The 13441-nt window shown below is 38.8% G+C and overlaps 1 protein-coding gene across 1 annotated transcript in view; it reads right to left on the bottom strand.

The window, feature by feature from the left end:
- The window catches only part of LOC126183451 (uncharacterized), a 283765-nt gene that overhangs the window by 75155 nt on the left and 195169 nt on the right, over positions 1 to 13441 (bottom strand). The window contains exons 16-17 of the mRNA XM_049925445.1: positions 11721 to 11851; positions 11413 to 11579 (exon numbers count right to left, since the gene is read on the bottom strand). Of these exons, the coding sequence (XP_049781402.1) occupies positions 11413 to 11579; positions 11721 to 11851 (298 nt within the window). The remainder of the gene's footprint in view (positions 1 to 11412; positions 11580 to 11720; positions 11852 to 13441) is intronic.

The following is a 13441-nucleotide window of genomic DNA, read 5'->3' as shown; positions in this document are numbered from 1 at the left end:
TTGGGAGCCTGTCAATTTGAGGTGAATAATTATGGCACAAACCAGGCAAATAGGAGGTTAAAGAGACGAAAACATAAAAGCAATCATAAATGTAATGTAAAGAGGGACTACTACTTAGATGATACTAGTTATAAGCAAAACTTTTGGGATCACATGTTGAGTGAGTTGAACAATGCACATACTCAAGCAGGACCACAGTTTGAACTTTATGAACATGACTTAGCATTAATTGATGACACATTAACACCTGATGTAGACAGAACTTATGATATGTATGGTATCACTAGCTTGTTTTCTGATGAAGGTAAGGATAATGAGGTATCTATATTAGTAGAAATTGGTAGCCAAAATGAGGAAATAACACCTGACTCAGATAATGAAACAGGTATCGATTTCAGTAGTGTAACTTCAGATGTTGAACACTTAGTAGTTAAGGCAGATGTGCATGCAGAGGCATCACCCACAGATTATTTTGATGATGATTTTGATAAAGATAGTGTTGTGAAGGATGATGTATTTGATGATATATGTACACAAGAGGAATTAGATGGCATTATTTATGTTGAAGTTATTGATAATGGTGTTGCAGCTGAAAGTAACTCTGAATGCGAAGTTGGTTAATGTGAAGATATTAAGAGTGCAAAAAATGTATTGGTACCAATTTGTATAAAAGAAATCTTAAGTAAATATACTAATAAGAAGGAACAAGCTAAGTTAATAGATGAGAAGATTTTGGAATCAATTATCAGTGAAACTGAAGTTTGTTTAGAAAATAATAAGGAAAGTGAAGTCATCAAATCAGATCCATCCATGAAAGATAATTTTAAGTCTAATGAAAGAAAGGTATCTGTCTCACGTCTATTTAATTCTAGTCATAATGACACTCAATCTTATGTTGAATCTGACATTGAAACCTGTGGTGAAGAAGTATGTAACAACATCGACACAACTGAATTAGAAAGTGACTTGCTGGCAGAGAACGTAAATAGTGACCCAAATAATACCTTAGGTAGCCCTTACGTAGAAATAAGCATTTACAATAGGTCAGGACTTTGATTGACACTGGCAGTCCCATTAGTAGTATCTCAGCCAAGTTGAGGAACAGGATAAAAGACACTGAAAGTTACATCGAATTTCCCATCACAGGTGTAAGGATTAAAGGTGCCACTGGCAAGTTTAGTAAGTTAATAAATAAACAAGCTTTAATTACATTTTCTGTTGGCAACATTAATTTTGAACATGGCTGTTTAGTTATTCCAGACCTCAATGAGCAAATGATTTTAGGGATGGACTGGATAGTTAAAGCAAAGGTGAGTTTTGATTGGCAAAATTCAGAATTACTGTTCACTGAACCAAAGGCCAGTATTCAAGGAAAAGTAGTGATCCAGTTAAATTCAAGTAAAAACAGTAGTAACCATATTAGGGAAATAATTTATTCAGAGTGTAGCCATTACATGGAGGAAGAGGAAAATAGGGATCACAATAACCAGAATTTGGTTGATGAAAGTTACTCCCTAACCATATCAGAAAAGGTAAGCAGCAAATGACTTGACTGAGTCTGAAAAGCAGGAATTAGAAAATTTTCTCTGGGAAAAGTGTAACATTTTTAGTGATCAACCTGGTAGGGTCAAAGATTATGAATGTTATTTGAAGTTAAAGCCACACGAACCCTTTTTCATTAAGCCTTATGGGGTACCCATCTGTAAAAGGAAAGAAGTGGAGAGGGAACTCCAGAAAATGCAAAAATGGAGAAATGTAGAGAGAAGTCACAGTCCATATAACAGCCCAATGGTCTGTATTTCAAAAAAGGATGGTGGTGTTAGGCTGGTATTGGATTCATGTCACCTGAATAAGTTTATAGAAAGAGAAACAGATCATCCTGAATCCATGGAGGAACTCCTGTACAAATTCAATGACACAAAATATTTTTCTAGCCTGGATTTGACCTCAGGCTTTCATCTAATCACATTAGCACAGGATTCAAGGCAGTACACAGCCTTTTTACATAATGGTAAATGTTTTCAGTATTGTGTTGTTCCGTTCGGGCTGAATGTGCCTGTAGCTGAGTTTATTCGAGCTTTGGATCATGTGATTGGAAGTGAACTACTATCTAAACTAATTATTTATGTGGATGATATATTAATAACCAGCAAAACTTGGGAGGAACACCTTGATATCTTGTACAAATTAGCCAATAAGTTCAGACAAGGCGGTATGACCCTTAAATTAAGTAAATGCAAATTTGGAGTATCAGACTTGAAGTTTTTAGGCCATATAATTAACAGAGAAGGCATTCTACCTGACAGTGACAAAATTTCTGCAATTGTCCAGTTTCCATGTCCAAAGAACAAGAAACAGCTGAGGTCATTTTATGGTCTATGAAATTTTTATTGTAAGTATGTCAGCACCCAAGCTTTAAATGCACCGTGTTTGAGAGAGCTATTAAAAAAAGAACACCATAAGGGAATGGACAGATCAGTGTCAAGCAGCATTCGATGAGATCAAACAACAACTAAATAACAGTCAATTACTCCACAGACCTGACCTTTTACTGCCATTTTGCCTAATGACAGATAGTTCAGATTACGGATTGGATGTACATTTGTTTCAACAAAAGGAAATTGATGGAAAAATAGAACATCTTTCAATCAGTTTTGCCAGCCGAGGTCTGCAGAAACATGAACGTAATTACACGGTGACAGAGAAGGAACTACTCACCATTGTATGGGGTTTCACTAAATACAGGAACTATCTAGCAGGCCATAAAGTCATAGTTTTCACAGATCACAAAGCTCTATGTTATATTCAAGATTGTAAACTTTTCAATATAAGATTAACCAGGAGGGCCATATTTTTTGCAACAATTTGATTATAGCATTCAGTATATAAAAGGGGATCAGAATGTAATTGCTGATGCGTTGTCTAGATTACCTGTGGGGGGTGGTCAGGAAGAAGAGCTATTGGATAGCAAAGTGTTTAAAATAATGTACATGAGAGGGATTACGGGTGAAAAGGAAATTACTAACATTTGCAGTCAGCTTAGGAGATACCAGAACCAGGATGATGATTTGAAACTTGTGAAAAGCCTTATTGGTAAAAAGGGTTATGAAAACGTTGGCATGTATTATCAAAACTTTAAAGGGATTTTATTCAGGAGACATAACACTGACTCTGACATCTGGAAGGTTTGTTGGCCTATACAATGTGTTGATGTTTTAATTAAGTACACACATGAGAGCTATGGACACTGTGGAATCATGAAATGCACAGACAAACTTAAGGAAAACGTCTGTTTTAATAATATGTTTAGAAGAGTAAGACAAGTTATACAAAAATGTGATCGGTGTCAAAGAGTAAAAGTCACAAATCAGAAATACCAAGGTTATTTACAAAGTATTGTGCCAAAAGGCAAATTGGAACTGACAGGGATTGATTTGTTTGGCCAATTGCCGAGAACTAAAGAGGGTTATACATATTTGTTTGTAGTTGTTGACTTATTCACTAAACTAATAAAATTGTATCCACTAAAGAAGGCAACAAGCAGGAAAATTTTAAACTGTTTCTGTAATGATTATTTCACACAAATTGGAAAACCAAAAGCCATTCTTTCAGACAATGGGAGCCAGTTTACATGAAAGATGAAGATATTAAGCACGTCCTTATTTCTGTTTATTCTTCATCTTGTAACACAACTGAGCGCTATATGCGTGAAATAGGCAGGCTTTGTAGAACTTACTGCTCTAAAGATCATACAAATTGGTCAAGTTACATATGTGATTTTGAAGATGTTTTGAACACCTTACAACGTACAACAACTGGCTTTATGCCTTATGAAGTCCATTTTAACAAACACCCACCAAACATGTTGTATGAATTAATCAATTTCACTGGACGAGAGAATGGAAACAGTAAAGAAAAATATTGAAACACACTGTGCCAAGAGAAAGCTTACACATGATTCAAAAGGAAAGTTTACACAGTACATTGTAGGTGATCTAGTCTTAACCAAAAGTTATGAGAAATCCAAGGCAATCAATAGAGAGATCAAGAAATTTTTCGATACTTACATTGGTCCATTTGATGAAAAACCACATCCAAACGCCTACCGACTTATCTATCCCAAATCAAAAAAGCTATTTGGTTTAAGAAATGTCACTCAGTTGAAACCTTATGTGCAAAAATTGCAATCCCTCAGGGGGGTACACAATCTTTGTGTACTATGCGTGTGGCTTATGCAAGGAGCCCCAGCTAATGTGACATTTTCTTCTCGAAAACACTGATGCCACATTCTACGATACCTTTCTGATGCACACACTTCCAACAATACATATGTTAATTTTTTGTACCTATGTTTGCTTATATTTGTTATGTAAGTTATTTTCATGTGATTTAATTTGTAGTTTAAGATACATTTTGTTTTGATTGAGTAATCTGCATCATCAGATGTATTGATAATTTGACATTTACATCCTACCGATTGTGACTATTACTGATATGTGAGGACTATGATTTGAACTCAAGTTGCCAGGAAAAACCAATATGTATTTTCTAGTGAGGAACAGTTACACATCTTTACAGACAACAGACCATACTGTATTTATATCAGCTTATCCAGAAATGAAAGGTGAATTGTGTGAAGATACACTAAGCTTATTAATACATACTTACAGATTTTATGGTACATTTGTGCAGTTAAGAAAAACTATATACATCTTTTCACTGTCTTTATCTTATATATATTATTCACATGGAAGGAATTACTATGTTTTGCTTCTCATGCCATTATATGATTGACAACTGAATTTGTGTGTTGTTATATATAAGAAAACATGAGATGTTGAAAGACGTTATGATTTATGAAAGAGCTGAGGTGATTTATGCTGTTAAGAAGGGATTATCATCATGATATACTATATACATGTTTCACTCAGTTATGTACACACAAGAGAGAAGTTGAATTGATATGAATTGTGGAGGATCGTCTTGAAATAAGGTACATCATGTTGTGATTTGCATTTGTATTAAGGATTTGAGGTTACAGACTCATTCCTGTTTCTGATTCACATGAATTGATGTTTACGGTTTATTTATGGAAGATGGTTTTATTTTGGCTTGCATTTTCGTAGGGGTATTTGGATGATGATGATGATGATGATGATGATGATGATGATGACGATGATAGGTTTAGGTTATATCATATGCAATGCTGCTGAGGTGGTTTGGTGGTATTGAACCCTCATTTATTAATGGTTTTGATGATTCGTTTAATTGAGAGGATTATAATGATGATGGTACTGTGCAGTCACACATAACGGAACTTATGAATCATTTGAATTGCATGAAGTAGAACTCTTATACATTTTGATTGAAGGAAACGCTGATGAGAAATTACAATTGAGAGTTATTTTTGAACAACTATGACAACACATAGCACACAAATCACATTGAAAAACTATTATTTTACACTACTCACATCCCGCAAGACAAAATCTGGAGACTAGTTTGGTATTGAGGGGTAGGAAATGACAACTTTAATAGACAGACTGAGGACTTTGACGAAATGAAATATAAGATGCCATGTGACAAGGTTCTGGATTTTTTTTATACAAAATCTCCCTACTGCAAGGTTGCTAACTATAGCACAATTACATTTTCACTTGCTTAAGTGTATCTTGCCACTTCCAGGAATTTTATTGACGTACTACTTATTTTGTCACAATTTATAAAATCTTGAAGCTGTTTCTCAGTGTTAATTTGATCTGACTTTCTGGATGTCTGGTAAACATTTTGAAACATTATTGCATTTGATGTACAAAGCCAAGAAATATTGACTATACATAGTATATACAGATACTTGTGACAACAACCTGGATTGGATATAAATGAACAGTTTTTATACTGTCACAATATAAACATACAAATATAATTTTGAATATTCATGTTTGATAAGATTTGTAAAATATTTTATGGTATTGCAAACTGTTAGGATAAATTTTATTCTTCTGTCTTTTATATGATATTATTCTAGAACATGTCATATGGACACTTTAAAAGTGCAACGTAATCAATCCAACCAAATTTGTGATTTCTTAGCTCAGCTGTGTTTGAGTGTTTGAAGGAGGGAAAACGCTCTAGAAGTGACAAAATCAAGGATGCTATAGAAGTGATAGTTTCAGAAAAACATTCATTCAGAAAATTTGATGTAAATATTGATTTTATAAAAGTTTGGAAATTTCTTTGTAATCTCATATTTTCGATTCTTGTTTTCTTGATGTATATGTTTGTAGCTATTTGGAAAATTTATCTGTATGTAAAGTTTCATGATCCAATTTTGTACCTTTTAAGATATATGCAGTTTGTGTTATTTTGTCCAACTAGTACTGTATCATATCACATCAATCACACTAATATTTCTGTGAGAATTGTTTCGTCTATCAGGCTAGGCAAAACTCTTCGGGAGGTATAGAACTCCTCGGAGAGCATTAAAGATAAACACCAGTCCAAATTGTCCAATTGTAAAGTGTCCTGGTTCCCCCAAAAAAAAAAAAAAAAAAAAAAAAAAAAAAAAAAAAAAAAAAAAAACTATACATGTAATTCGAAATTGCACAGGAGGTGTACAACCTGGAGGAATGGTAATCACGTCTACTCCCACACTCAAATTGTACAATGCCTGATCCTTCTGTCCTGTATAGCTGTCAAGGAGTAAGGTAAAATCTTTTTCTGCGTAAGGAGCAATCACATGTTCATTAAAGTCTTTCACTAGTCTTTTCTCCATTTTTCCTGACGCACTGCAATTCACAATGACATTCGGCATTTGCGCAAGTACCCTATTCACCTGTTGCTGAACTTGCGGTCCAAATACAACATTTTTTTTCCTGTAAACATAAATAAAATGTAGGTAAAAGAAATCCTGCTTTGTTCAGAGCACATTGTATGGTATAATTATGTGAAGTGGCAGGCAGCTGGTCTACAGTACATTCTGTGTCACCTTCTCCAACTAACGATAACGTGCGGGTTGATTTCATTTCATAGTTAAAACCGGACTGATCTGTGTTGATAATATATGCGTCTTCATACTGTTGGAATCTAACGTTAGTTTCTGTAACAAACGTCTTGGAACACTCTAAAAGTTCTTCCAGTTTATTCACGTAGTTCTTGCTTACATATTTTGTAATCTTCCTGCTCGTAATTTTGTATTTTCTTTTGAACGTGACAAGCCAATGAGATGAAGCCTTGAAGTCCAGGCCGATTTGTTTAGCGTAATGCAATCCCTAAATCTGTAGGTCTGTACCATGCACTGCACTTACTTCACTTCTGGCTTTAACAAATTGTCAGTATACATGGTTATCTAGTTCACTGAACTTCTGTCTTTGGGTTCCACCTCGTTCCACGACTTCTTTGCAATATTTAATTGTGCTTTTTTCCCCCCTTCTCTTTAAATTTCTTAAATTTATTTGTTACTTCACTCCATAATCTATATTTGCGTCTTTTAATTGGTTTGGACAGTAACCTGTATTGGAACATTTCCATCATGTAACCCAAAGAAATACCATCAGATTGAAGTCTCAGTATTTCCTCTTCGTGTTCTTTGCATGGATCGTCAACAATCTCATCATCTGATACATACAGCCCCACAGCAATCAGCAAAGATATCATCATCACCACACGTACTATTTATCAACAAATGTAGGAAACAATCATACAAATGTTCGACAATCGTTCGATCGCTTAAGGAACTTTCTGATTCCTTACAGTTCGAAAAATATTCATTGACCTTGTTATTGAAGTCACGAACTATATTTGCTGGATTCACATTGCCCACGGAATACATCTCATGTATTTAATGCACTGTCGTCCAAAGTAGCGAACAGTCAACTGCCAGCCAGGGAGCCTCGTTAGCAGGAATACTCTCTCTTCCGTGCGCTGTAGTCGACTGATGTCGTGTGTTTTGATGTTTGTTTAGGTGTAGCGTCCCCATACTACGGCGCAGTTACCGCGCATCGGACGGATGGACAGACAGATAATAATGGTCTGAAAATAAAAAATTAAACTTTTCACTCATGTGAAGACTTGAACCAAGGACCTCTCCTTCCGCAGCAGCTCACGCTAACCACGGGACCGTGGCACTCTTGAGCTCACACTGTCCTTAATGTTGCCTATCTTGCCCATGGACTACTCAGTTTTGTATATTTTGCTTATTTTTTTCACAGTTCCACACAACTTCTTCCTGTTTTCTCGATTGATCTGTGTTCAGTTTTTCAAGGCCTATGCACTGTGTCAACTGATAACTAAATCTGAGGAGGGTGCGATGGGGAGGTTCCCTTGTAAGAAGTGGGGTCCCTCTCCCTATCCCTCACAAACACCAACCACAACAGCACCTTCAACAAACCCCCCTCACAACCAACAAACCTAGCCTAGCCACCCTACTCAATCTCCCAATCCCAGCACATACCCCACACAGACCAAATCTCAACTATAACCACAGTCAAATGCCATATATCACCAGTCCCAATTCAGTTCTAAACCTCTCATCTAGGTCCCTCTCTCCTTCAGAGACATCTATTCTATCAAAAGGCTTAACCTTTAGCCCCAAGCCTAAATTCAACCACACTGCCCTGGTTAAAGATCTCCTCTCATTCACCCGGAACCTCAACTGGAAATATCACTTCATGACCCAAACACAGCCCCCAAATAACTAGATCCAGTGTTGAACCCTGTCTAGAACAGTTCCGACCGCCTTCTCAAAGGGATCCTCCTCCCCTCCCCCAAAACCATCCCTTGCAGGCATTTAAGGAATTCCTCACATCCAGTGTTGCCTCCCAGTCCTTCTTAAAGAACATCCCGACAACCCCCAACATCAACCCAGCTGAATCCCGTGCCATAAAGGAGCTGAAAACAGACCGCTCTATTGTCATCCTCCCGACAGATAAAGGCGCCACAACTGTGGTACTTGAGCGTGTGGAGTATCTGCCAGAATGACTGCGTCAACACTCTGACACCTCAACCTACCAAGATGTTACCCAGGATCCCATTCCCTCCATCCAGACTGAGCTGCAGAAAATCCTAAAAATCCAAGGTCCCTCACAAGGCCTCACAACAGCTTCCATAGACCTACTCACTCCACCTGAGCCACATACCCCTACCTTCTACCTATTACCCAAACTCCACAAAGAGAACCATCCTGACTGTCCCATTGTGGCAGGCTTCAAAGCCCCACCAGAACGTATCTCAGCTCGGGAGACCAACACCTCCAACCTATCACCCGCAGACTCCCATCCTACACCAAAGACACAAACCACTTCCTAGAACGCCTCAAATCCATTCCCACTCCCCTCCCGCCTGAAACCTTTCTTGTCACCATAGATGCCACATCCCTTTACACAAACATCCCACATACCCTTGGCCTCTCTACCCTTGAACACTACCTCTTCCATCACCCACCCGAAGATCTTCCAAAAACCTCGTTCCTTATCACACTTACCAACTTCATCCTCGCTCATAATTACTTCACTTTTGAGGGCCAGAGCTACAAACAAATCAATGGAACGGCCATGGGAACCAGGATGGCTCCGTCCTATGCCAACCTCTTCATGAGCCGCATGGAAGAGGCTTTCCTGAAGAGCCAACAGCTGCTTCTCCTGGCCTGGTATAGGTTTATAGACGACACCTTTGTGGTCTGGACTCATGGTGAAGAAACACTCCTTAATTTCCTCCATAACCTCAACTCCTTTTCGAATCTGAATTTCGCCTGGTCCTCCCCCAAAACCCAAGCCACCTTCCTGGACGTTGATCTTCATCTTGTTGAAGCTCACATCCACACCTCTGTCCACATCAAACCCATAAACAAACAACAGTACCTTCATTTTGATAGTTGCCATCCATTACACATCAAATGCTCCCTTCCCTACAGCCTAGGTATTCGTGGCAAACGTATCTGCTCCAGTGACGAAACACTCAACAATTACACCAATAACCTGACCAGTGCTTTCCTCTCCTGCAACTATCCTGCAGACCTTGTCCACAAACAGATCTCCTGAGCAATACATTCCTCCCCGTCCAACAACAATGTTCCTACCCCCAGACCAGACCACATAGAAGCATCCCCCTTGTCACCCAATATTATCCTGGCCTCGTATACATCAACAAGTTACTCCGCCAGGAATATGACTTTCTCAAGTCAAGCCATGAAATGAGATCATCCCTTGACAATATTCTCCCCACACCACCCAGAGTTGCCTTTCGTCACCCCCCCCCCCCCCCCCAACCTCCGTAACATCCTTGTCAAGCCCTACAATATTCCCAGACCACGTTCTCTACGCAGCGGTTCCTACCCCTGTAACCAACCCCGCTGCAAAACCTGCCCCATGCATCCCCCCCACAACCACCTACTCCAGCCTCGCTACTGGTAAAACATACACAATTCAAGGCAGGGCCACATGTGAAACAACACGTCATTTATCAGCTGACATGCCTGCACTACACAGCCTTCTACATTGGTATGACGATAACTAAACTGGCTGAGCACATCAACGGGCACAGGCGAACTGTCCGCCGAGGAGATGTCCAATACCCAGTAGCAGAGCATGCCCTCCAGCATAATTCTAGGGACCTAGGAACCTGCTACACCTTACATGCTATTTGGCTTCTCCCATCCAACACCAGTTCCTCGGAACTGCGGAGATGGGAACTTGCACTCCAACACATCCTTTCATCCCGCCATCCCCCTGGACTCAACCTACGTTAACAAACCTCACTCCCATTTACAAGAAGTCCTCTTTCCTTTTCCTCTTTAGCCATTCACGCATCTTTTCATCTTACATAGTTGTGTTTATTTTTATACTATATACCTCTTTACCTCTGTATGCATCCTCTTTGGTTTGAAGCTGGCACAGTACTTTGGCTTCCCTCTCACACCCATGCCTCCATCTTTGCTACCCTCCCTGTTTACCTTTCCCCTGTTGCTTCACGTCCTGGGTGGTGAGTAACTGAATCCACTTTCCCTTCTTCCCCTTTTTTTCCCCTCTCTCCACCCTGACGAAGGAACAAAGTTCCGAAAGCTAGGATACGTAAATTTTCTGTTCTGTTTTGTGTACTTAGCGGTTGTACTGAGCTGAGGTAAGTACTGACCAGCCCCTCTATCTCTTTGTTAGTATTTGTTTCACATCTTTATATGAGATTTTCCATTAGTCATATAATAAATTGCAGCAAATTAACAGTCTTGAAACTGAGTATTTTTTTTTTACCTGCCTTATTGTCAGTCATCTGCCTTTGACAAGAATGGAAAATTTCTGCATTCAAATCTCAATGCCATTTACCACACTTCACAGATGGATCGATAATAAGTGATACTAAAAAAATGAAATAAATAAATAAAAAAACTCTTTTCAAGCATGCAGCAGATTATTAGGCTACCTTGATAATGTTCCACTGAGGAGCCAGTCCTGAGAATGGCTATACTTCTTTGCTTGCCTCTCCAATGGCGGGTTGAGGCAAAATGTACAAACATATTTTTCTGGTACATCTAATTCCACTTGAATACTATTGCAGAAACCATGCTGCCAGCACAGACATATATCACACTGCAACAAACAAAAGTTTATGAATAATAAGTAGTGATTCTGTAAACTGTTTAAGGCTCAAATTAAAGTAAGCTGGTCAAATTAGTGATCTCTCATTGGTAAGTAAGTGACAGAAGCAGTGGTAAGCAATCAATTGGTTACCTGGACCATCAATCCATGCTCCTCTTGGGACCCACAGGAGCAATTTATTATATCTTCACGGACACTTGATTCCTTGCTCTGCTGGGTATCCGACGTAGAGGACATCTGCGATCTTTCATCAAGCCCAGATTCTTTAACATAATAATAATAATAATAATAATAATAATAATAGTAATAATAATAATAGTTACAGCCCTAACATTACAGCATGAAATGCCAATGTTAATGAAGAATATAATTACTTTCTCTGCCTGCCATTACAAATTTCTGGTGAATAAACATACATTGAGTTACCCCTGAGTAGTAACACAATTAAAAAGTAAAAATCATGAAGTATCTTTCTCTTATGAATGCACTTTGCTAATGACAGAAAGATACAGAATAGAAAGAAGTAAAAGTACAACTGGTAGAAACAAACCTCAGGGAAAATCAGTTTGGGTTCCAAAGAAATGGAGGAACATGTGAGGCATTACTAACCCTACGACTTAACTTGGAAGGTGGGTTAAAGAAAGGCAAACCTATACTCATAGCTTTAGTATATTTAGAGAAACTTTTTGACTATGCTGACTAGAATACACTCACTGTAATTCTGAAGGTAGTATGGTAAAATACAGGATGAGAAAGGTTATATACAACTTGTACAGAAACCAGACGACAGTTATAAGAGTCAAAGGGCATGAAAGGGAAGCAGTGATTGATTTTTGCCTTTGGAGCACACCAAAGTATGTTTCAAACTTTCTCGACACCCCTGCTTGTATCACTTTCCTAGATGCAAAAAAGGAAAAACATAAAGTACATACAAAACCTTTTTACTATTGAGTGACTGAGACACAAATTTATTACATGAGACCCTTGAATATGAACATAAACACAAGGCATGCAATAAAATAAAGTTATCTCATGAGACACCTGACATGTATTTGTGATGAATAACTGTGTTGCAACATGCTGGTTGAGAAATACTGATCTGGAGTGTAGTTTTGTACAGAAGTGGAACTAAGACAGGAAGCAGCTCACACAAGAAGAGAGCTTTTGAAGTGTGCTGCTACAGAATAATGCTAAAGATTAGATGGGTAGATTCAGTAAATGATGAGGTGCATGGAATTGGGGAGAAATTTATGACACAACTTGGCTAAAAGAAATGTTACACCACTATCTTTCTAAATCGGCATCCATAACTTGCGACATAGCACACCAGGCCCTGCCACATGCTGCCAGGGCTGGAACACTGTCGATACAGCATGCTACTAGGGCTGGGCTACTCCACTGGACATCTGGATTACACTTTGCTAGGGTTTGGTACTGTACCACTTCCTGGTCTACATGACCAAAAGTGAGGTCCTGTCATAACAGAGCTGGAGCAGGCAGCCATAAATCAATTGGCTGACATGAACCGGCTCCAGGTCGTCTTTCGGGGCCCCACATTTGTAGTTCACACTTGGACCCCTCATGCAGTTCCGTCTACTGTGAACTGCTGGCCGGTTGCTGCATTTACGCTTAACAGTGTGACCAGCCTACATTGGAGTTTGCTGCATGTTTGGGATGGACACATTTGACATAGCTCTGTGCCACGAAGGATCTGACTTCACTTCTTTTACAGCTATCTGTCCAGCCTGGCATTTCCATGCTGGTGGCTGTCTCCTGCTGCTGCATCCTGAGCCACTCAAGCACTGGCGCCCATGAACAACACATACCATTTGGATGCTGGTTACTATGGCTGT

This window comes from Schistocerca cancellata, chromosome 4 (genome assembly GCF_023864275.1).
Source record: "Schistocerca cancellata isolate TAMUIC-IGC-003103 chromosome 4, iqSchCanc2.1, whole genome shotgun sequence".
NCBI lineage: Eukaryota > Metazoa > Arthropoda > Insecta > Orthoptera > Acrididae > Schistocerca > Schistocerca cancellata.
This window is presented reverse-complemented; position numbering and strand designations above follow the sequence as displayed.